This window comes from Bubalus kerabau, chromosome 1 (genome assembly GCF_029407905.1).
Source record: "Bubalus kerabau isolate K-KA32 ecotype Philippines breed swamp buffalo chromosome 1, PCC_UOA_SB_1v2, whole genome shotgun sequence".
Classification (NCBI taxonomy): domain Eukaryota; kingdom Metazoa; phylum Chordata; class Mammalia; order Artiodactyla; family Bovidae; genus Bubalus; species Bubalus kerabau.
In genome coordinates, this window is record NC_073624.1 from 77,915,140 (window position 1) to 77,939,998 (window position 24,859).

Sequence of the window (24,859 nt, forward strand, 5' to 3'; positions counted from 1 at the left end):
CCCTGTCCAGTGTGTGTCCCGTTCTCTGTTCAGCCCAGCTGGGTGCCATATACTCACCCCTCTGGGCCTCACTCTCCGCTGTCGCCTCTCGGCCATCTCCAGCAGCAGGGGTTTTGTATACACAGAAGAGGATTCTCAGTGTCTGCCTGTGATTTCTCAGGGCTCACCACCACCCCCACCTTCCCACCCCCAAGGGCATGGTCCCATTATACTTCTAAAGAGATTCACATTGCTCCCCTGGGTCTTCCTGCCAAAGCCAGCTGCCGCTGCTCTTGTGCAAAAGGCATACCTCCTCTTGCTTGCCTGTGAGCTCCACCTTGCTTGGCTGCAGAGATGCTGCAGGGCTTTACAGACATCCAGTCCTTTGGCCAGCCGAGTAGAACTTCCAGGCGGCACATGACCTGCAAATGCTCTCATTTAGTCTAGACTCAGTCACAGGGATCAATTCAATAGGTAAGGAACAAAAGATACAGGAAATACAGCACAGTACCAAGGCCTGGATGAGGCAGGAGGTGATGGGTGAGTGAAAGATCACCCTGTCTCTTTCTCCAGCATCACTGTGGAACCTGAGACTAGGAACAGAGATTAAGAATGTTAAGGATGAACTAGTGTTGGTGTAGCTCATTGGGTGTGTCAAAAGAGCAAGAGGCATTCAGAATCCATGTGAGTGAGAAATTTCAGATCGGAAGATTCACCATTATTATGCAACTGAATAAAGACACTAATGTAGCCAGGAAAGTGTCAATATCCCAGGTGAAAGACGAAGGTTTGACTAACTGAAGGTCCTAAGGATATGATAGAGTATCTCAAAGATAAATTTCAGTATAAAAGAGTAATAATTTCATCTACACATAGCATAAAAACATGCTACTAAATCTACTCTCAAAAGAAAACCTTTTTATACTCCACTTTCTCCTCTAGCTGATACCCCAAAAGAGCAGGCCTCAAAAGATCTATCTAGGGAATTCTCTGATGGTCCAGTGGTTAGAATGCCATGTGTCCACTTCAGGGGACTCAGATTTGATCTCTGGTCAGGGAACTAAGATCCTGGATGCCACTCTGCATGACCAAAAAAAAGAAAGAAAAAAGAATTGGAAAAATTCTGTCTATAGTCTGTCTCTAATTCCTCACCTGATATTCTCTAGCGTCCGCTCCAATCAGCCTTCCCTCTCATCACTCTGATGAATCAAGGGCACCAAGGACCTCCACATGACTTAAATTAATGGCAGTTGCCCAATCAGCAGCCTTTAACGCCTTTGATCATTCCTTCCTCCTGGAAATGCTTTCCTCATTTGGTTTCTGCTACTGCTGCTGCTGCTAAGTCACTTCAGTCGTGTCCGACTCTGCAACCCCATAGACGGCAGCCCACCAGGCTCCCCCGTCCCTGGGATTCTCCAGGCAAGAACACTGGAGTGGGTTGCCATTTGGTTTTTAGGACCCCACATTTATTTGGTTTAGCTTTTACCTCTGTGGCTTCTCCTACTCTTCTGATGGCCACATCTTTTCTTCTTGGTCCCCTGGTTGTCTCATCTTTCTGCTCAAAGACTCCCGACTTTGTACCTCCAGCCTACACCTACCCCAAGCTCTGGACTTGTATTCCCAACTGTCTTCTCTTTACTTATGTATTTCTAATAGATTTCTCAAACTTTATTCTGCTCTCTCATTCCATCCTACTTCTACCACCAAATCCCCTCCATCCAGTTTTCCCCTTCCCAAATAATTCCAATTACATTACTCCAGTTGCTTAGGCCCCAAAGCTTGAGGCCTCTTTAACCCCATCTTTAACCCCTCTCTTTCATTCATACCTCACATCCAATCTATCAGGAAATCCCATTGTATCTGCATATTTTCAAAATATATGCACAATCTGACCACTTCTTGCCCCTCCATTACTAACCCCCTGGTGGCCATAATCTCTCCCCTCTTAGTAACAACGAGGGTATTGCCTCCAAACTGCTCATGTTACCTGTCTGCTCAAAATCTTTTTAGTAGCTGTCTATTTCTCCCAGAACAAAGGGCAAATTACTTTCAGGAAACTATAATACCCTATAAGATCCTGCCTTCTGTTACTAATCTGGTCTCTTCTGTTACTATTCTCTTTACTGCAGTTCCCTTGCTTGAACATGACAAGCATACCTCCACCTCAGGGCCTTTGCACTGGCATTTCCTTTGCTTAAAATGTTCTTCCCTAGAGGTCTGTATGGCTCACCCCTCAACCTTCTCGAGCCTGTTTAAATGTCATCTCCTCTGTGAGATCTTCTCTGACAATCCAATTTAAAATTATCATATCCCACCCCCTCTGTCGTCAAGATCCCAAATTCCCTTGCCCTCCCTTATTTTGTCTTTATAGTTCTTATTATATTTGATCATATCAGATACCATAAGTTATTTATTTACTTTATATTCTTTGTCTACCCTATTTTGCTCACTGAATCCCAGCACCCACAGCAAAGTCTGGTACATACAGCAAATACTGGTTTAATCAGTATTATTGAATGAATGAAAACTAGTTAAACAATTATATGTAACTATTAAATTTTAATGCAATTATTTTTATAGAACCATAATTCCATTATTTTTATGACATACCTTAAAACTAATGATTGTTATTAACTACGAATAATTATTTTCATTAACTCATTGTCACTTCACTGAAGGTTATATAATCCTTTTCAGCAGACTCTGAAGTACCTGTCCTTTCTAAACTCGCACAAGGGAAGCTCGCTATCTACACCCAAACACTGCCTGGATTTTAAATCATAATAACCAGCCTCTGTGACTCAAACACTGAAACAATATGGCTGCACACAGGGTCCTGGGATCAGGTTGCCATGGTAACCTCTGCTTTCATCTTCTCTGAGTTTAATTGTTCGGTTCTAAAATCACACGCTCTTGAGTTCAGCATGTTTCCATTTTGCCAGGCCTCAGCTGGCAGGAAATTAAGTGACAGTGTTATTATTCATCATGATTATTTCTAATGATAATTTATGTTTAGAAATATAAGAGAATATAGGAAAAGTAAGGTATTTAAAATTGCTTTTCAATCCACCTAATGCTGTTTTAAGTACTGGTTACTGGCTTTGCATGTTGTTGAAACACTCTTTACTTTTTCGGCCACCCAAATACATTTCAGTCATGTTTGTGGTCCAGTGTAAGATAACTGGACGTTGCTTCCTTGGTATGAACTCCATTAGGAGACTCAGCCAAAGGAAAAAGTTGATCGAGATAGTTTAAGTTGTGGGAAGCAATACCTTAGTTATTAAAAAGAAAAAGAACCAATGAGCATTTCTCCAATTTCTTGATTATTTGGAAAAAATAAGATAATCATCGCTTAAAAATAATAAATCTATAGAAGCTCAGATAATCAAAATAAATGGTGACTTTCTTTGTATAACCCCTTTCTATTTTCAGAAACATAATTACCTCTATACCTAGGTTAATTTTCCAATATAATAATGAAATAAATTTATCTCATTTTTCTGGTGGTATCTGTACTTTTCAGATCAAAGAGAGCCACTGACTCCACACTTAAATCTTAACTCAAAGGCTTAACAGATCCTGGAAGCCTAGATCAAGCCAGTGATAATGGACTTTAGAGGAAAGGAATGCAGACATGAAAGGTATTGACGAGATGGAATTTACTCATGACTGAAACACAGGTGAGTGGCTTGGAGGGGTCAACCATTGAGTTAGGGATCTAACCTCAAGAAGATGGAGATCTCCCTTAGGGGACGTGGTCCAGCTAGGTGGAGGTCAGTAGGCTGTTGCTGTTATCAAGTCCAAGCTAGCTCTGCTTGCCACACAACAGGCAGCAAGTCTACAGACAAGGTGTTGAGGCAAGGAATATTACCGCAGACCAAGAAGATGGCAGGCTAATGTTTCAAAGAACCATATTATGGGGTATGGATGCCAGGTTATTTTATATAATAGATATGTGGGGAGGTGAGGAAATAAGTAAAAAGTCCATTAGTCTTGCAAATATCTCCTAGAATGGCAAGTCTCAGGGAGGGGATGTGTTAATTTTTTCCTTTCTGTAGCCATGCACAGGTGGACAGGGTCCTGAACAAAGGCTCTTTGGTTTAATATTCAGGCAGAAGGGCAGGGTTCCCCCAGGCAGGCCATTATGGATAAACAGTTAAAGCAACATTTAAAGTAAAAGAAACAGATCTAATATGGAGTCAGAATTGGCTGTTTACTGCAATATTGTGTGAGCAGGTCAGATAAGAGGGTGAGAACTGCAACTAGATTTGGGAGTGAGCTAGACAGACCACAGGGACTCATTCAAGGATTGGTGAGAGTGGTAACTGGAGACTCGGCAAAGGCTACTTTCTATTCGGTTTTAAATACTTCTAGACAAACCCTGCAAAAGATATATACCAATTGAGGTAACCTGGGCATATGAATGGGACATGGGCCCCTAGGTCCAAGTCCTGGTCTCAACAGTCTCTAGATAGGAGGAATCTGTAGATCAGGAGAAGTGGAATCATAGGGCTCAGTCTGCTGTCTTTTACTGTATTTTAGTCAGAGCTTGGGGTTGGGGATGATGAAGAAAGGGAAAAACAGGTAAGCATTCAAATGTCCAGCTTGTCTCTATATAAGGAATCTCCTGTTGCACCCTAGCAACAGACTTCTGCATTTTATTTTTTGCCTTAGTAATAGTGTAGTGTTAGTCTCTCGGTCATGACCACCTCTTTGTGACCCCATGGACTGTAGCCCACCAGGCTCCTATGTCCATGGAGTTTTCCAGGCAAGAATACTGGAGTGGGTAGCCATTCCCTTGTCCAGAGGATCTTCTCGACCCAGGGAAAGAACCAAGGTCTCCTGTAGGCAGATTCTTTGTCTGAGCCACCAGGGAAGCCCCATTTCTTGCCATACAGTTGTCTGTTGGAGGTTTCAGTATATCAGGCTTGCCCTAGGGAGTTATCTTTTTTATGCCTTTTCATACTGTTCATGGGGTTCTCAAGGCAAGAATACTGAAGTGGTTTGCCATTCCCTTCTCCAGTAGACCACATTGTGTCAGACCTCTCCACCATGACCCGTCTGTCTTGGGTGGCCCATGAAATTAAAAGACGCTTGCTCCTTGGAAGAAAAGCTATGACCAACCTAGATAGCATATTAAAAAGCAGAGACATTACTTTGCCAACAATGGTCCATCTAGTCAAAGCTATGGTTTTTCCAGTAGTCATGTATGGATATGAGAGTTGGACCATAAAGAAAGCTGAGCACTGAAGCTTTTGAACTATGGTGTTGGAAAAGACTCTTGAGAGTCCTCTGGACTGCAAGGAGATCAAATCAGTCAATCCTAAAGAAAATCAGTCCTGAATATTCATTGGAAGGACTGATGCTGAAACTGAAGCTCCAATACTTTGGCCACCTGATGTGAAGAACTAACTCATTGGAAAAGACCTTAATGTTGGGAAAGATTGAAGGTGGGAGGAGAAGGGGACGACAGAGAATGAGATGGTTGGATGGCATCACCAAAGTGATGGATGTGAGTTTGAGTAAACTCTGGGGGTTGGTGATAGACAGGCAAGCCTGGTGTGCTGCAGTCCATGGGGCTGCAAAGAGTCAACACGACTGAGTGACTAAACTGAACTGAGGAAGTTATCAACACAGAGATAGAATTCAGGCTTTGGGCTTGGGTGAAGTCCTATAGGAAAAATAGATATAGTGAGAACAGAAAGGGCCAGAGGTGGAACCCTGGGGAACTCCAACATCTAGAACCAGAAAGAGAAACTGCAAAAGGAACTAGGAAGCGTTTTCAGAGAAATAAGAAGGAAAATTTGGGGAGAAATGGTATTCTAGAAGTCAAGGAACAAAGGTTTCAAGTAGGGAATAGTGTTCCACTGGGCCAAATGATGCAGAGAGTAGCAGGGCCTGAAGAATCTGTGCATTTGGCAATTAAAAGGTGACCTTGGGGGCTTCCCTGGTGGTCCAGTGACTAACACTCTTGCTCCCAATGCAGTGGGCCTAGCCTCAATCCCTAGTAGGTACTAGGGTTCCACATGCTGCAACTAAGAACCGGCTCAGTCAAAATAAATAATAAAGAAATAAATATTTTTTTTAAAAAGAAAGTGACCTTGGCCAAGCCAAGTTTTATTCTTTTAAGATAGAGATCAATGTTTGACCAAGAGTTGAGGATAGACATCATTGTTGAGCTGCCTGGAACTGAATAGGGATTGGGGGTGGTAGAAGAGTGGTCACAAAATTCAAGAATTTTTCTCAGTTCAAAAAATACATTTTCTGTAATATCCATGGATGGGGCGTCCCTGGTGGCTCAGAGGGTAAAACGTCTGCCTACAATGCAGGAGACCCAAATTCGATCCCTGGGTCTTAGCAGGATGGATGCTAAGTCTCTTCGGTTGTGTCTGACTCTTTGCAACCCCATGGACTGTAGCCCGCCAGGCTCCTCTGTCCATGGGATTCTGCAGGCAAGAATACTGAAGTGGGTTGCCATTTTCTTCTCCAGGGGATCTCCTTGACCCAGAGATTGAAACTGCGTCTCTTATACCTCCTGCATTGGCAGGCAGGTTCGTTACCAATAGGGCCACTGGGAAGCCCTGGTGTAATATATATATATATATATATATATATATATAATTTATATTGAAACTGTAGATCTTAAATAATTTAATTTAATTTTTGTATATATAATGCAATATATGCATAGAGGAGGGAAGATGAAAATAAGCCAAAATTTTCACAGTTCTTGCCGTAAGATAGTGAGTTTATGGGTGTGCCTCCCTTTTTCTTCTGTTTCCTTCTTATTCAAATGTTTAGTATTATGTTCATGTTACTTTAAAAGAAAAACTATTTTAAAGATAAAAAAAGTATAACTTGCAATGTAGTCACTGGCAGTTACTCCAAATGAATAAGGAATGACAAGGATTGTTTTCAACCTTGTTGAAATTTTCACTTAGGTATGTTACAGTATAGATGATTTGCATTTGAACACCAGCTAAAAATATAGGACCCTGAAACCATAAACATACAGGCTTAAAACAGTAAGCTCTTAACCCTGCTGTATTTTAGACTCACGCAGATCTTTGGAAAACAAAATACTGATGCCCGGACCAATTACATCAGGATGTTCCTCTGGGGGTGAAGCCCAAGCTTGGGTGTTTTGTTTTAAGCTCCCCAGGAGCTTTTTCATGCAGCCAGAATTGAGAAGAGCTAGTTTAAGTTGCATAACAGGACCGTGTCTAAAATTCATTTCATTGCTTTTTCTCCTCTCCACCCCCATTATTGGATCTGGTCAAGTCACACTAATACACTTTCAAAGCATCCTATACCATTCTTTCTATCAGTCTCTAACTGTGGACATATGTATTTACATCACTTTTCCATTCCTGTCTGTTTCCCCTACTGATGAGTCAGGTGATAAAAGGGACTCAGATGTAAAATGAGTTATAAACCAGTTCCACAGTGTAGGTAATCAATAACCATCTGCTGAATAAACAAATCAGGGTCAAAATATTTACAGATTAGATGATGGGTGTGTTTCACACTCAGGAGAAAACTGTCCCATTTTCCTTCCCAAGTGGGCCAGGCTGGCCTGAGAGGAGAAAGAGAGCAGAGGGAACCTGAGTAAGGCTGAAGCTGGATGAATCACAAATGAATGGAATACACATCCAGGTTTGCTGAAGTTTGGGGTTTACCAGACACAGGAAGCAATTTCAGAGAGAGGTGCGAAGATCTCCCATCCCCAAGGCTGAGAGGCTGATTCCCAAGGTCAAATTCCTGACCGGAGGGGACAAGAAGGATACCTATGCTGTCCAGACAAGTTTCAAAAGGGCTCTTGGAATTCTGAGATTCTATGCCACTTATTTAAACAGTAACTGTCAGGTCAAAAATTTGGAAAGACTACAAGAAAGTACAAACTTTTTGTTTCATGAATAAAATGCCCAAATCAGTGAATTGATGTTGTGTTTGTAAGATCCATGCTTCCTGAATGTGCACAACTAAGGGGAAAGATAGATTGAGATAAATGATAAATATGATGCCTTACTTAAAGACCATCTTAAAACTGTAGTAGCTTCCAAAAATATAGTATGGAGGAGTGTGTTATGTAACTCTCATTTCTAAAGCAATTTAGATATGTGATTGATTGAGCATTCAAAATAGTCAGTGGTTCAACAATTCAAAGGTTGATTCTAAATACATTCACGTATCACTGCAGATATTGCCTATCTAGATACAAAGACAGAACTCACTAAAGAATGTCAAGGACACATGAAGAACATTTCACAGACTGTAAATGAGGGGACAGTTTTGTCTTTATCTTTCTATAACCACTTACTTTTTTCATTTAAGACATTTGCATCATTTGGCACAGAAGCTTATAAATTAAAAAACCAATTAGCAAAGACACTTGAAACAAAGCTTTTAGAATTGTTTGAGAAGGGAAAAAAGTGTAAAAATTCATTTTTGCATACACAGCTAGAAATGAGAATTCTATGTACATTTTTGAGAGTCAAAAAGGATCATCATTTTCTGAGAACTTCACTGTATAGAGTATTTTTAATGTGGAATTGAAGCGAAGACAGGATTTTATCATTTCTAACTAGCTCAGGAGAAATTACTTGCAAAATGAAAGGCTTTCTCATTAATTACAATTCTGGTTTCTTGATGTAAAAATCAAGGATGTAAATCAGTGAAGCAAACCAAATGGGATACAGAGGCAATTTCTTTAATCAAAAGAACACAACAATAGAACAAAGAGTGGGCAGGCACTAAGTTACCTGATTCCTTGAAAGACTGTTAGTATGATACAGTACACACAGGAAAGCGTTCTTCCAATACCACAGATGTCCTTGCTCACAAAAAGCTTTCATACTGAAGCAAGGGACAAAACGGAGTGTCTTTCTTCTGCTGAAGTATGCAGTCTGGGTGGATGTGTGACTGATGCTTTGCACCAGGCATACTGGATGTCACCTGATCTGTAGTTGCACACCCCACCTCTGGCACTTCTTTCTGAGCCTTCTGTGCTGCTTGCCCAAAGCCTTGCCGGCGACAGGAACCTCCAGATCTGCTTGCTTGCTGCCTGCTCTGCCCCTGTGTCGGCCACCAGCCTCTCCGCAGTGTGCCTGAGCTTGCGGCTGGCTTCGCGAGCAGCCCCATCAGCCTACTGGCCTTGACAAGAGCCCACAGGGACCGGCGGAACACAATGCTCCAGCAAAGCTTGGAGTGCAGATGTTCGCCAGGCATCTCTATGTGACATCTATCCGCTCCCAAGCTGGATACCACCAAAGAATGAATAACACAGATGCTGCTGCTGTAAGAGCGAGCCAGGCAGAAGCAGGACAGAAGACACGCCCGGCAAACACCTCAGTAATTATGTATCTGTACCTGATTATCCTTACGCATAAGAAAAGTAGTCCTGGGTGTGAAAGGGGACACCTGGATGTAATGCTAGTTTGAATCGTGGGTCTTCCATTAACCAGTTATATGATCCTGGGCAAGGAATTGATATAATTTCTTCATTTCAGGGTTACTGGAAGAATTCAATGAGACCCCTCCAGAGCTGTGGCAAGAGGCTTATGCTCTCCCAGACCACCTCTCAGGGGCTTTGGGTCAAACTGGTCTAATCCCATCTTTCCCCAGTTGTCCAGTTCACAAGCCTCAAGGCTCCAGTTCTCATGAGTGAACCTAGTACTGGGAGTATTCTTGAGCTAACTCAACACATATTGTGCTATGTGCTTAGACGCTCAGTCACGTCCCACTCTCTGTGACCTCATGGACTGTAGCCCACCAGGCTCCTCTGTCCATTGGGATTCTCCAGGCAAGAATACTGGAGTGGGTTGCTGTGCTCTGCTGCAGGGATCTTCCCAACCCAGAGATCAAACCCAAGTCTCCCACATTGCAGGCAGATTCTTTACCATCTGAGCCACCAGGAAGTGGGTGGCCTATCCCTTTTCCAGGGTATCTTCCCAATCAAGAATCGAACCGGGCTCTCTTTGCATTGCAGGTGGATTCTTTACCAGCTGAGCTACCAGGGAAGCCCATATTAAAGGCTCCTGTTATGTTGCAGAGGAACTGAGCAAAATGTGTACGTTTCCTGAACATATAGAATTTACAAGTCAGATTAGAGAAATAAACATTGATCAAATAATGATGCTAGTGAAAGAATAACAAGCTGGAGAAAATGCTGTGAAAAAGCAGCACAGGATGCTCTTGGAGTCAATATCAAGGATACTAGGGTTTCAGGGAAGGATTTCCCACAGAAATGCCCCATAAGCAGAGAACTGAAGGATAAGAAGGAATTAGCTGGATGAAGGGAAGGCTGGGGAAGAGGTGGCAAAGAGTGTGGCATTAGGAACTGAAAGAAGCCAAAGTGGCTAACTTAACTTGGGGACCATGTTTGGGAATTGGGCTCTTTGCTGAGAGCAATGGAAAATCACTGAAGGGCTATAAGCAGGATGACAGCAAAATGAGATTTGCATTTTAAAAACTCCACTGGATACTGTGTGAATAACATATTGGCCAGATGAAAGACTAGAAGAGGGGAGACTAGTCTGGAGGCTCTTGCCATGATGTGGCAGGAGCTGCTAATGGCCCAGCCTGCAGTGCACAGTGCACAGGCTGAAGGCTGTCGTGACAGGGTTGAACAAGACAGGCTGGGTCTATGCCTTTGTGGAGCTTCTAGTATTCACAGCCGGGGTGAGTACTGAGTTCTATGAGTGCATGAAGCAGAAGTTCTAGAATACCCTGCTGACTCTCTCCTTTCCTGAGCCTGGAGCCTGGCCTTGAGACAGCCCTTCCAAGAATAAGCCCTGTTCCCTGAACCATCAATGAAGTTGATGGTTCATTGATAAATCAGTTTGATGATGACTTCTTGTTGGATTTCTCCTTTAAAATTTTATCTATTTGAAAAAGTGAGTACCTGCCAAATATCAAACTGGTCCAATTTCTGTATCATAGTTCTCTTTTCCAACCCCAAGCCCAGACTAGAACCTACTGACCACCCAAACTTTTCAGTTAGAACCTCAAACCATCACCAAGCAGGTCCTCAGAATCTGACCCACCCCAGTAAGGGTTCTGTGCCAAATGCCAGACCTCCTCCTGGTTAGACCCTTACTGAATTCCACTCATTCCCAAGATACAGGAGCAGCTCTCCTCTAGGTTTCATTGTAAACTCTTAGTTCCAGCACTAGAAACTTGTGGAAAAGAGGGTAATTATACATCCTCATCTTGATATATTAATGACAAGTTTTGCTGAATTATTTTTATCATGGTGAAACTGTTATAAAAATCTTTGCTAATGTACACAAAGGCAGAGAAGAGATACTGCTTTTGAAAAGCACTCAAACAAAATATTTGATATTCTTTTCTGCAAAGACAAACCATTGTGGCTTTCATTTTAGGTTTCAGAATGTAAAAAGAAAAGGAGATCCTGACCAAAACCCTGAACCTATGAAAATTACCAAGGAATGAAAACAGAATTTTAGAATAAGTGGTTGATATGACTTTTCCACCTGTACCATTCCACGTGGTAGAGTGCATAATGAAAGCAACTATGCATGTTAACAGTGCCTTGCCGAATGATAGTTTGTGTTGATGGCATCCTCACACCAACCAGTTCAGGTAAACAATAATGAGAAGCTTCAAGAGGAAAATAGGAGTCTGGTTCAGTTAAAATAATGATTAATTCACAACTGCAATACACACCTTGGAAAGTTTCACATAAAGAAGCTGGCTAGCTGTGCAGTAGGACGTACTGGGCCTATTTATCTCTGAGTTGAACTGTATCAGTGATATGGGGTGTGGGGTACTGACTCTATTCTTAAAAGACTTAGGTCTTCCAGAACTGAGTTTTATAATAATTGGTCTTTACAATTGAAAAGAAATTCTTACACAAAAATGGGATCCATTCTTGTCTGCAAAATGGAAAGACAGTAAAATCTACTTTGTAGATTGTTGCAATACTTTGAGATAATATATATAAAATCTTATCACAGAGCTTGGCACATAGCAGGCAGTTGGTAAAATGTTGCTTGTTTCTGAGACTCCCTTTCCATCTATCCTCCCACTGTGGTCAGAAGATTCCTTCCTTAAACATAATTGTTGCTGCTGCTGCTGCTAAGTCGCTTCAGTCGTGTCCGACTCTGTGCGACCCCATAGACAGCAGCCCACTAGGCTCCTCTGTCCCTGGGATTCTCCAGGCAAGAATACTGGAGTGGGTTGCCATTTCCTTCTCCAATGCATGAAAGTGAAAAGTGAAAGTGAAGTCGCTCAGTCGTGCCCGACTCTTTGTGACCCCATGGACTGCAGCCCACCAGGCTTCTCCGTCCATGGGATTTTCCAGGCAAGAGTACTGGAGTGGGGTGCCATTGTTTGCCTTTTTTGGGGGGGGGGCATAATCACATCTATCCAAGGAGACTTCCCTGTAGCTCAAATGGTAAAGAATCTGCCTGCGAGGCAGAAGACCTGGATTTGATCCCTGGGTTGGGAAGTTCCTCTGGAGAAGGGAATGGCAATTCACTCCAGTATTCTTGCCTGGAGAATTCCATGGACAGAGAAGCCTGGCAGGCTACAATCTGTGGGGTTGCAGAGTCGGACATGACTGAGCGACTAACACACACACACACACACACACACACACACACATCTATCCAAGAGAAGTCCCAATGACTCAAGAGGTAAAGAGTCTGCCTGCAATGCAAAAGATGCAAGTTTGATTTCTGGGTTGGGAAGATCCCCTGGAAGAGGAAATGGCAACCCACTCCAGTATTCTTGGCTGGGAAATCCCATGGACAGAGGAGCATGGTGGGCTACAGTCCATAGGGCCAAAAGAGTTGGACACGACAGAGCATGCACATGCATGCAGTCACTTATCCAAATGTATCTGCCTGGTCTAGTCACTCTCATGCAAATGATTCTTACTTATTCTAGCCTGAGTTTCCTCCCTGGCCTGAAAAGTCCTTCTTTTTTACCTCTGTCTATCCAAATTCCTCCCATGTTTGCATTTGGGTGGTTGGTTGGTTGGTTTTTTAAACCCACTGCAAGTCCTACTTCCTTCTTTAGAGGAAGCCTTACTCACTGACCTCCCTATGTGTTTATAAGGCACCTACAGGTAACCTGCCAGAGAAGGCAATGGCACCCCACTCCTGTACTCTTGCCTGGAAAATCCCATGGACAGAGGAGCCTGGTAGGCTGCAGTCCATGGGGTCGCTGAGGGTCAGACACAACTGAGCGACTTCACTTTCACTTTTCACTTTCATGCATTGGAGAAGGAAATGGCAACCCACTCCAGTGTTCTTGCCTGGAGAATCCCAGGGATGAGGGAGCCTGGTGGGCTGCCGTCTGTGGGGTCGCACAGAGTCGGACACGACTGAAGTGACTTACAGCAGCACAGGTAATCTGCACCTCACAAACCATACCAGAATTTCCTATGTGCTAATCTCCTCGCCAACAGATGGTAAATCTCCTAGTTCAAGGATAGTATCACAAACTAATCTGTGTCTACCATGGTTTTCAGTAAAATTTTGACCATGTGACAGACTCTTACATTTCTGTTAATGGACTCACCATAGAGTATTCTCTCTTCATGTTGACTTTACTTGATTAGTAAGTACTTGTAATATTCATGCTTTCATTGGAGTTGAAATATAGCTTTCAATAAAACAGAGGTAGAATCGTGTTTAAAGTCAACTGCAACTGCAGTTTCTATCTATTCCTAATAAAAAATTAGATTTGTGAGACTTAAAAGTATTCCAATAGCTTTTTTTCGTTCCATCCTTTTCCTCCAATAGGAATAACTTAAAGCCATCCAAGGCCTAAAATAAATGAATGAACGTGTGCATGAATGAAAGAAGTGGAGGGATTCTGAACAAGAATTCAGAGCTTCTTACCTGCAAAAGCTTGGAACATTTGATTAACCATATAGAAAATCTTTTAGAAAGAGCTGGCAGCAATCTTCTGCTAGGCTTCCTTATTATTCTAAAGGGATAAGATATTTCCACAACAATTATTTGTAATCTAGTTTATGATATTCTTTTTTTTTATCATAAAGTTTAATTATGGTTCAGAAAAAATTGAGTGAATAATCTTCTCTGAAAAAATATATTGACTCTGTAGACTGCAGTTACTGGGGGCGGGGAGGGTAGACGGCAGCTGGTAAGTTAAATTACCCTATTTTCTACTCTTAAAATGACAAGAAGTCCCACATCCAGTCTGATTATAGAGATGTATGTGCCCCAAATGGCTGAGAATAAATACAACAAGAAAGGCAGAAGCTGTAAAGCTAAAGGCATGCAACAGGCTCTAAGAGAAAGTCTCAGAAATACCCAGAGTGGCAACAAGGAATGTTTGGCTGGAGTTTGAAGTTCTTTTTAGTCGTCTTTGTCTTTCGCTCCATGCTTAAGGATGCATGTGAACTCGATGTAATTGAAATTCCCCTTTTTATCAATAGGTGCTTCTCTGTACAGCTCGTCCACTTCCTCATCTGTAAATTGGTCTCCCATTGTGGTCAGCAGTTCTCTCAGGTAATCCTCCTGAATGGTGCCAGTTGCTTCTTCATCAAAGCAAGCAAAAGCATTTCTGATGACATCTTCTGGATCTGTGCCATTTAACTTTTCACCAAACATTGTGAGAAACATGGTAAAATTTATGGGACCTGGAGCCTTGTTCATCATGGCATCCAGATACTCATCAGTTGGATTTTTTCCCAGGGAAGCAAGCATGTCATGCAAGTCTTCCTTGTCGATGAACCCATCCCTGTTCTGGTCGATCATGATAAAGGCCTCCTTGAACTCCTGAATCTGGGACTGGTCAAACATGGCGAACACGTTGGAGGTCGCGCGCTGGGGGCGCTTCTTGGTGGTCTTGGTCTTTGCTCTTTTGCTCGACATGGTGGCAGTTTATGATATTCTAAAGCATCTCCAACATCTCCAAAGCAAATTAATTTTCATTTACTTAATGGTTTAAAAATAAGTAGAGTCCATTTTAAAAGTAAACTAAAAGCTTACTTTTAGCAAAATGGAATAATAACCCCTTTGTCTGATCACAAGAATGCCAAGCCTTATAGCTCTATATTGACTGAATAAAGGTGTATAATATGGTGCTTGCAAAATAAAGGCTCTGTGCAAGAGAGAGTGCCAGGCTAAAGTCAGAATCTTTGAAGGGTGAGCTAACAACATCTATGGCTGACAGAAATAAGGAGTAAGTGAGGGTTCCTCAGTTGTAGATAATCCAGATTTGACGGGAGAGCAGTTATCTGTGGTCAATAATTATCAAGTAGAACCCCAGAAATCAAGTAGCAAGAAAGAGTGCCATCACAAGAGAAGTGGGTGAAGGGACTCTGACCCTGGAAACACCTCTCAATTCTGATTGTACTTTGAACCACCTGGGGAGGGTTAAAAAAATCATATCAGGCTATCAGTCCCATAGATCCTGATTTAATTGGTCATCGGGGGATCCTGAGCATTGTGGGGGGGGGGGTGTATTTTGTGTGTGTATTTTGCTCTGTTTTAAAATTTCTCAGGCAATTTTACTTGGTAAACAACATTGAGAACCAGTGGTCCAGGTTAGTTGCAACATGCTTAATTTTCGTGTTAGTCAATCAGTCATGTCCAACTCTTCGTGATTCCATAGACTATAGCCCGCCAGGCTCCTTTGTCCATGGAATTCTCCAAGCAAGAATACTGGAGTGGGTTGCCATCTCCTTCTCCAGGGGATCTTCCTGACCCAGGGATTGCACCCAGCTCTCCTTCATTGCAGGAAGATTCTTTACTGTCTGAGCCACACACACACATTAAAAAAATTTAAAAAGAGTTAAAAAATTAAATAACTGATATTTACCAAAGTTATGGCCCAAGATAATGACGATTGCAGCTAACATTTATTTATTAGGCATTTACTCTAAAATTATTTCTGACACTAAAATCTTAGTATTTACTGAGAGGTTACCATATTCCAAGTACAACAACCCTATGAGCTGTATGTTTTATCATTATCCCTATTTTTCAGATAGGAAACTAAGACACGGAGAGGCTAAGTAACTTGCCCATGGTCACACAGCTAGACAGTAGTAGAGCTGGCAAAGGAAACCACGTCTGTCTGAAACAAACCCTGTCTGGTAACCATCCCATGATACTGGCTCCTGATGAGTTTTATCTAAAAAAGCAACCATCTTTTCTAGCACTTATGCCAAATAAGTCTGAGTATTTGATGGATAGTGTTATCCTTTTCTACTTAAATATGCAAAACCATAGAATCAGCAAGGAATCTCAATCCAAAGTCTAGCAATATATGCAGAAAAACTGAGAATGAATTGTACATTTAACTGAGAAAATTTCTGATGGACACTATTTCTTTTACTATGGCATAGAAACACTTACAATATATATTAATGATCTAGTATCTATTTTAAATTCATTTGTGGGTCAGATTTTTATTGTTCTAAACTAATACCTCTTCAAAATGAGACTCCCAAGTTCTATCCTAGCAAGCTTACTTCTGACAAAGACATTGAAGAAATGATGTTCAAGAAGAGGCATATTCACTACCTTCCTTCCCCTCTTACATCCCCTCCCCCACAATACCCTCCCACCTAAACTTGGAATTAATCAAAATGTATCTAAATTCTAAGATCAAGTAGCAGTGGGAAAAGTGACTTACTTTCCAGATCTGAAAGCCTGACCTCTATCTTTTAATCCGTGTTAGCCTTTGCGGTCTAAAACAGATTCCTTCCGTGATTTATTTATGTGATTTAAGGATTATGATTGAGATGTTAATATCAGCTGATGACTCTCTTGAATGCCACCAGAGAATTCCCATTGCTGAGTAGTCAGTTGTCTGTTTCAATCTAAAAAGTTCCACAGCAGGAGCCTTAATCAGACTGAAGAAGACGAGTGTCACTACCACTTGCTTAGTAACATGAATCAGCACAAGAATTGGTTTGGACATAATTCAGATAACAAACATATGAACTGTTTTCCTCCTAGGGGAGCTGAGCATACACAAAACCATAATGTTTTCATGGCTGATACCTGATAGGTTAAGCAAAGTATTTACTATGTAGTTTGAGTATTTCTAAATTAACATTGAATTTGCATTATTTTATTATGTTTTAAGAAATATGCGGGGGGATTTTTCAAGTCATTTTGATCGACTTATGATTCGAGAAGGATGATTTTATATACTTCTGGCCTTCTGGCCAATACTTTGATAGGCTGACAATCAAATCTGACTTTGGCATGGTTTCTAAGCAAGACTTTGGGTGCGCTGCTACTGCTAAGTCACTTCAGTCGTGTCCGACTCTGTGTGACCCCTAGACGGCAGCCCACCAGGCTCTGCTGTCCCTGGGATTCTCCAGGCAAGAACACTGGAGTGGGTTGCCATTTCCTTCTCCAATGCATGAAAGTGAAAAGTGAAAGTGAAGTCGCTCAGTCGTGTCCGACCCTCAGCGACCCCATGGACTGCAGCCTACCAGGCTCCTCTGTCCATAGGATTTTCTAGGCAAGAGCACTGGAGTGGGGTGTAAATACACTGTGTCTCTTACTGCCCTCTATTGGCTGGAGTGAGGACTGCTGGCTGGAGTAGAATTCAGTAACCTAAGATTTGTTTCTAAGCAGATGTGCAAGGCACTTCATACAGGTCAACTTCCAGAGCAGTCTGATTGTAAAATTTGACAGTAGGATTAATTGGCGCCCACCACAATTATTTCTAGGAATGAACCCATAGCAAAATACCTGCACATGCATTTTTTTCATTTCACAAAAACCTCCTCACCTTGCAAATAAGAAGCAGAAGCTAAATTCCACACATCACCAAGTAGTTTCTCCCTCATATAATTAAAGCAAAGGTGGAGATTTTTCTACACCGTATTTCTTCTGCTTACTACTCCTCACTTTTCTAGGTTAAAAGAAATCTTTGGTACCCACTCGTCTTTCACAACGGAACGTCACTAAATATTTTTTAACGATGATAGAAATAGAAGCAGAGGAGATTGTATAGAGGTAACAATCAGGAAAATAAAGGCACAAATAGTTTAAAGTGATTATCCAATGGGTGTGGGGCTGGAAATGGGGTGAGAAGGGAGACAGAAGACTTTTACTTTGATTTTAGACTCTCTTGCTATGTATTAGTTTTATCACTATCTTTCTAAACTTCCAAGTCTTTTATAAATGGTTTAGTTCAGAGACAGCAGAAGAAATATTTCTGTGCCTGGGTAGTGACAGGGTGCTGTGGCGGGTAACTTAGTTAGGGTAGAACAGCTGCTATAAAAAAAATTAAGCCCCAAATGGACAATGACCCAGACACCATAGAAGTTTACTTCTCTCTTTCAGAGCAAGGCAGTTCCAGGTGAGTGAGGTGGGACTGCAAAAATAGGAGGAAAGGGAGGAAGATATGCTGTGTTACACATAGTCATTCAAGAACCCAGGCTGGCAGAGGCTCCACCATGGTTTTTAGCGTCGCCTGAGAATCAACACTGAGCGGGTAGGACGGGAAAGGACATGGAGAACTACGCATGCGAGGATTTTTAGGGGCCGTTACTTCTGCTCACATTACATTGATTGGAATTCAGTCAGTTGGCCACACCCAACTAACTGCAAGGGAGACTGGGAAATATGGACCAGCTGAATACTGCAAAAGTAGAGAACCACATGGAGCTCTGCTTAGCAGACAGGCATTCTAACCCAAAGGATTACCATATATACTTCTAGGATCCCTGTTTTTGGGGAGGGACCCATAGTCAAGTTTAAGGATACTAGGATAAAACCCAAAGACAAGATGTAGAACATCGTCTGTGGCACATCCCCACCTCTGAATTCAGCTAAAGTTGAATGGTTCCCATGCTCACTGCCTGTGTGCCACCTGGAGTGCCCCTGTAACTCTCAGTTCTGCCTCTGGGATTTTTCTGAAACCACAAGAGTTTCCTCAACTAGTGCAGGGCGGTCCAAAAGTATAGAGGAATTAATACCCTGGGGACAAACCTAAACCAATGGTGGACAAAGCAGGTGGATTCTAAGGTACATCTTAGGTACATTCTAAGGTACATTCTTGGGTTTTCATGGTTTCCAGTGGAGCTGAACCCAAGACCCTCTGCACTAGTACCTAACCCAATAATGTACTACTTATGAACTTTTTCCATCTCTGTCACTCTCTGCTTGTGCTCTCTTTCCTGCTTCCTCAGGTCACCTCCCAAATGAAACACTTGAACTCAAGACAACTCACAGTCCCAGGCTCTGCTTTTGGGAAGAATGACCCAAATTAAGACAGAAGAGGAGTTAAAATGCTTGCCTTCAGCTTCTCAAGAAAGCAAACTCCAGGAATTTAGGAACCCACTCTGTGACAGGATTGAGGAAGGATTTGTTCCCTATTTTGGAATCCTAGGCTTGAATCTGCAGAGGTTATTGCTGGTTCAACTTGCAAGTGTACTGAACAGATACCTGACTTACTCCCAAACAGTTGATAACATTCTCTAACAGAGGGAAGTGTACACTTGAAAGAATAAGGTCCCTTGGGGACTGCAAGAGCCACATAGTCTAGGCAATTTGTTTGCAAGGAACAGAAAGCCTTTCAGGGTGGCTTGAGGAAAGAGTTTTAGTATGAGAATACAGGGGACTTCCAAAGCACTCAATTGCAGTAAGTGTGGTCAGACCACACAGTAACTGGAAATCACTGTACAGCTATTTGCTGTCTCTATCTATCCAGGACAACATGTTCTCTCAACTCTGCTCTATGTCCACTTTGGTCTTTGAAGTCTAGCTTCTGGGCATGGCTCTCAGTTTCTTAGTTTCTACCTTAGAATTATATTTCATGTGGCTTTGCACTAAAAAATTTGCACCAACTGTGGCCCAAACACTATGTAACCCTAATTTAGTGCCTACCTCTTCATCTGGAGTTTGGTGTATGTGGGGTTTGAGGAGATGGAAGCCAAACTAGAAAAAGAAGATGGATGTGGCAGGAAAATTGAGGTGGACTTTTTTGGGGGGGGAGGGTGGCTGCGAGGGCTTCTCATTGTGGTGGCTTCTCTTGTGGAGCATGGGCTCTAGAGTGTGCAGGCCCGTAGAGTATGCAGGCTCTAGAGTAGTTGTGGCACACGGGCTAAGTTGCCCTGCAGCACGGGTGATCTCGGACAAGTGATCAAACCTGTGTTCCCTGCATTGGCAGGATTTTTAACCACTGGACCACCAGGGATTTCCCAGGGTGGGTATATTTTTGATATGGAAACTAGGGTACAGCGACCACAGCAGAAGAGATCACTTTAGTTATCACAGGCCAAAGCAAATTAGCATGGTAGCTGGAGAAGGTCTAAGATTAAAGAATTAAGACTGGAACTGGATGATGAAAGGAACAGAGGCAAGTTATGGCACATGTGTTAGAGAGCAATGGTCCGATGCTACAATAGGTATGTATCTGTGGCTACAAGTAATAGAAAGACCAAGTCTAGCTTAAACAATAAGAATATCTAATTATGTCACCTAAGAAACCTGGAGATAGGCTATTCAAGAATTGGTTAATAAAGGAGGTCAAAGATGTCACCTCTCTGGGTTGGCTTCTCTGTCATTCTCTGGGTATTACCCTAAGGGTCAGAACACGACGGCTGTAACACCAAATGCTTCCATATGAAAGGCAGGGACGTTTTTATTTTTTTAGTAACTGTCCCTTTTATCAAGAGTTAACCCTTCTTCAGATATTCACAGCATCCTTCCCTTCAGGTTTCATTGCTCAGAGTAGGGTCACATACCTAATCTTTAACCAATTACTTGCAAAGGGAAATTCCACTATAGCAGGGACTTTATCTGTCTTATTCATTGTTGTATTCTTAGAATCAGAGAAGGCAATGGCACCCCACTCCAGTACTCTTGCCTGGAAAATCCCATGGACGGAGGAGCCTGGTAGGCTGCAGTCCATGGGGTCACTAAGAGTCAGGCATGACTGAGCAACTTCACTTTCACTTTTCACTTTCCTGCATTGGAGAAGGAAATGGCAACCCACTCCAGTGTTCTTGCCTGTAGAATCCCAGGGACGGGGGACCCTGGTGGGCTGCCGTCTATGGGGTCACACAGAGTCGGACACGACTGAAGCGACTTAGCAGCACCAGCAGCATTCTTAGAATTGAGAATGTTTGGCACATAGTAAACAATCAACAAATATTTGCTGCATGATTGAAAAGGTCATAAATTTACCACGATTGGCTTGGATCAATCTGTGACTTGTTCTCTGAGGCAGGGGCCAGAGCTTATCTTGCCTTAAGCATATTGCTTCCCCATAACCACATCCCATTCAGCTTTGACCATGCACGCTTGGCACGAAAATTATTAAAAGATGCATCTTTGAGACCAAGGGGTCTCAAAGAGTCGGACACGACTGAGCAAATGAATTGAACTGAACTGATGATTATCTTCTTTAAAACTGAGGTATAGTTGTACAATATTATGCAATTTTCAGGTGTACAACATAGTGATTCACAATTATTAAAGCCTTTACTCCATTCATAGCTATTATAAAATATTGGCTATATTCCTTGTGTGTGTATTAGTCACTCAGTCATGTCTGATTCTTTGCAACCCCCATGGACTGTAGCCCACCAGTCTCCTCTGTCCATGGAATTCTCCAGGCAAGAATACTGGAGTGGGTAGCCATTCCCTTCTGCAGGGGATCTTCCCAACCCAGAGATTGAACCCAAGTCTCCTCCATTGCAAGAGGATTTTTTACCATCTGAGCCATCAGGGAAGCCCATGCTTGTAATATATTCTTGTAGCTTATTTATTTTATACATACTAATTTGTACCTCTTAATCCCCTACCACTATCTTACCTCTCCCTTCTTCCGTCTCCCTACTATTATCCAGTAGTTGGTTCTCTATATCTGAATCTGTTTCTTTTCTGTTATAATTACTAGTTTCTTTTATATTTTAGATTCCACATATAAGTGATATCGTACAGTATTTGTCTTTCTCTGACTGACTTATTTTGCTTAGCATAATACCCTCCAAGTCCATCCATGTTGTTATAAATGGCAAAATTTCATTCCTTTTTATGGCTGAGTTGTATTCCATTGTGTATCTATACCACATCTTCTTTGTCCATTCTTCTATTGATGGAAATATGCTTCCATATTTTTGCAGTTGTAAATAATGCTGAAAAATATTGGGGTGCATGTATCTTTTCAAATTATTGTTTTTGTTTTTTTCAGATATATGCCCAGAAGTGGAATTGTTGGATCATATGATAGTTCTCTTTTTAGTTTTCATGAAATCTCCATGCTGTTTTGTATATAATGATCTTTTTAAGTATCATCTTGACTAGACTATGGTCCCCGGTCATTCAATCAGGTATTAACCTAGATGTTATATAACCTAGATGTAATATAACCTAGATGTTATAGTAAAGTCTTTTTGTAGACATGATTACAGTTCATAGTCAGTTTCTTTTAAGTAAGGGAGATAAGCTAGATGATCTGGGTGGACCTGATTCAATCAGTGGAAGGCTTTAAGAGCAGAGCTGAGGCTTTCCAGATGAAGAAGAAATTCTGCTTGTGGACATCTGTTCTAATTCATGCCAAGAGTTCCATCCTACACTTCCTGATAGCATGCCCAGTGGATTTAAAACTTGCCTGGTAGATCCCTGTTTCATATTACACAATTTATTGCAATAGATCTCTTAATATATAAATTTACTGGTTCGACTTCTCTGGTTGAAACTTGACTAATATCACTGCATTGTGGTAAACAAAGATTTTTTTAATCACAAAAGCACTACTACAAAAGAAAACATTGGTAATTTGGACTTCATTAAAATTCTTTCAGGAATTCCCTGGCAGTCCAGTGGTTGGGACTCAGCGCTTTCACTACTAGGGCCCTGGTCAGGAAGCTGGGATGCCACAGATCATGTGGGATCAGCCACAGATCACACTAGGAAAAGATATTCATAATACATATTTCTGTCAAAATATTCATGTTCAGAATATGTAAATAACTTCTACAAATCAATAGGGAAAAAAGTAAATAACTAAAAGTGGACATAAAATTTGAATCAGTATTTCACAAAATAAGACACCCAAGTATCCAATAAACATGAAAAGATACTCTGCATCATTACTCATTTGGGAAATGCAAATTAAAATCACAATGAAATACCACTAGACACCAATCAGAATGGTTAAAATTAAAAGGATCAATAGTGTTAAATGATGGCAAGGATTTGGAGGAACTGGGATGCTTACCAGAGAAGGCAATGGCACCCCACTCCAGTATTCTTGCCTGGAAAAATCACATAAACAGAGGAGCCTGGAGGGCTGTAGTCCATGGGGTCGCTAAGAGTTGGACATGACTGAGCGACTTCACTTTCACTTTTCACTTTTGTGCATTGGAGAAGGAAATGGCAACCCACTCCAGTGTTTTTGCCTGGAGAATTCCAGGGATGGGGGAGCCTGGTGGGCTGCTGTCTATGGAGTCTCACAGAGTCGGACACGACTGAAGTAACTTAGCAGCAGCAGCAGCAGCAGCTAAAACTAAATGCATCTGAACACATGACAGAAATTCCAGTTCTAGGAATTAACCCAAGAGAAGTGAGGATATACATCCACTAAGGACATGAGTAAGAAGGTTCATCACAGCTTTATTTGTATTAGCCAAAGTGGAAGCAATTCATTGCCCATCAACAGAAGAATAGATAAATTGAGGTATATTCATAAAGTAGAATTATTTTATTTAGCAATAAAAAGGGACAAACTATTGTTCCTTTTTCATGATGAATTTCATATCTATGAAGTTGAGTGAAAGAAACCAAATTTAAAAGCATACATATGAGTCCACTTATACAGAGGTCAAGAATTGGCAAAACTAATCGGTGATGATAGATTTAGAATAGTGACTACCCACCCTTCCTCTCCATGGGATTGGGTGCAGTCTTGGAAGAAGCAGGAGAGAATATTTTGAGGTGCTGGAAACTTTCCAGATCTTGATCTGTGTGGTAATGACGCAAGTATAAGCAGATACAACAATTCATTGAGTTATGCTCTTGGAATTGGTGCTTTCAGTATATGGATACTATCTCTCTATAAAAGTTAAAAAAAAAAAAAAAAAAAAACACTAGGGGATTCTCGGAGAAGGCAATGGCACTCCACTCCAGTACTCTTGCCTGGAAAATCCCATGGACGGAGGAGCCTGGTATGCTGCAGTCCATGGGGTCGCTACATGTCGGACACGACTGAGCGACTTCACTTTCACTTTTCACTTTCATGCATTGGAGAAGGAAATGGCAACCCACTCCAGTGTTCTTGCCTGGAGAATCCCAGGGACGGGGGAGCCTGGTGGGCTGCTGTCTATGGGGTCGCACAGAGTCATACATGACTGAAGCGACTTAGCAGCAGCAGCAGCAGCAGCAGGGGGTTCTAGTCCCAAGAACTGTTGGGTAAAATGAACAGTATCTACCACAGCCACTTCAGGGGGTCATGCTTTCTCTACATTGTGCTGTGTGCTTGCTGTACTAAGTTGCTTCAGTCCTGTCTGATTCTATCTGACCCTATGGACTGTAGCCTGCCAGGCTTCTCTGTCTAAGGGATTCTCCAGGCAAGAATACTGGAGTGGGTTGCCATGCCCTCCTCCAAGGGATCTTCCTGGCACAGAGATCAAACCCAAGTCTCTTATGTCTCTTGCACTGGTGGACAAGTTCCTTACCACTAGCGCCACATGGGAAACCCCTCTCTGCACTACCTGAGTACATTTCCCACTGGGTCTTTGAAAGAGAACTGTGTGAGAAACACTTTCTCAGGACATCCACCTGGGAGGCTGGTGGGATTTGGAGTCCTGGGAGTTCAGAATTCTAGTTAATATTCCTCTGATCATTACTTGGAGTGGTACAACAGGGTATAAAAGAAACACAAGGGACCAGATAAGATCTTAAGTTTA

At 41.9% G+C, this 24,859-nt stretch overlaps 1 protein-coding gene and 1 long non-coding RNA gene across 3 annotated transcripts; one reads left to right on the forward strand and one right to left on the reverse strand.

The window, feature by feature from the left end:
- Window positions 1–2,677: 2,677 nt before the first annotated feature.
- On the forward strand, window positions 2,678–22,271 carry LOC129651542 (uncharacterized). 2 transcript variants are annotated; one of them, XR_008714192.1, is made up of 3 exons: window positions 2,678–2,834; window positions 3,503–3,659; window positions 22,144–22,271. It is a non-coding gene; the product is annotated as an uncharacterized LOC129651542 (long non-coding RNA). The 2 variants fall into 2 exon arrangements; XR_008714185.1 differs by lacking the exon at window positions 22,144–22,271 and adding an exon at window positions 9,968–10,201.
- Window positions 13,991–15,048, reverse strand: LOC129651520 (myosin regulatory light polypeptide 9-like). The gene has a single exon (XM_055580214.1). The coding sequence runs from the start codon at window positions 14,847–14,849 to the stop codon at window positions 14,331–14,333; it is 519 nt and encodes a 172-aa protein (XP_055436189.1). The 5' UTR covers window positions 14,850–15,048; the 3' UTR covers window positions 13,991–14,330.
- Window positions 22,272–24,859: the final 2,588 nt, after the last annotated feature.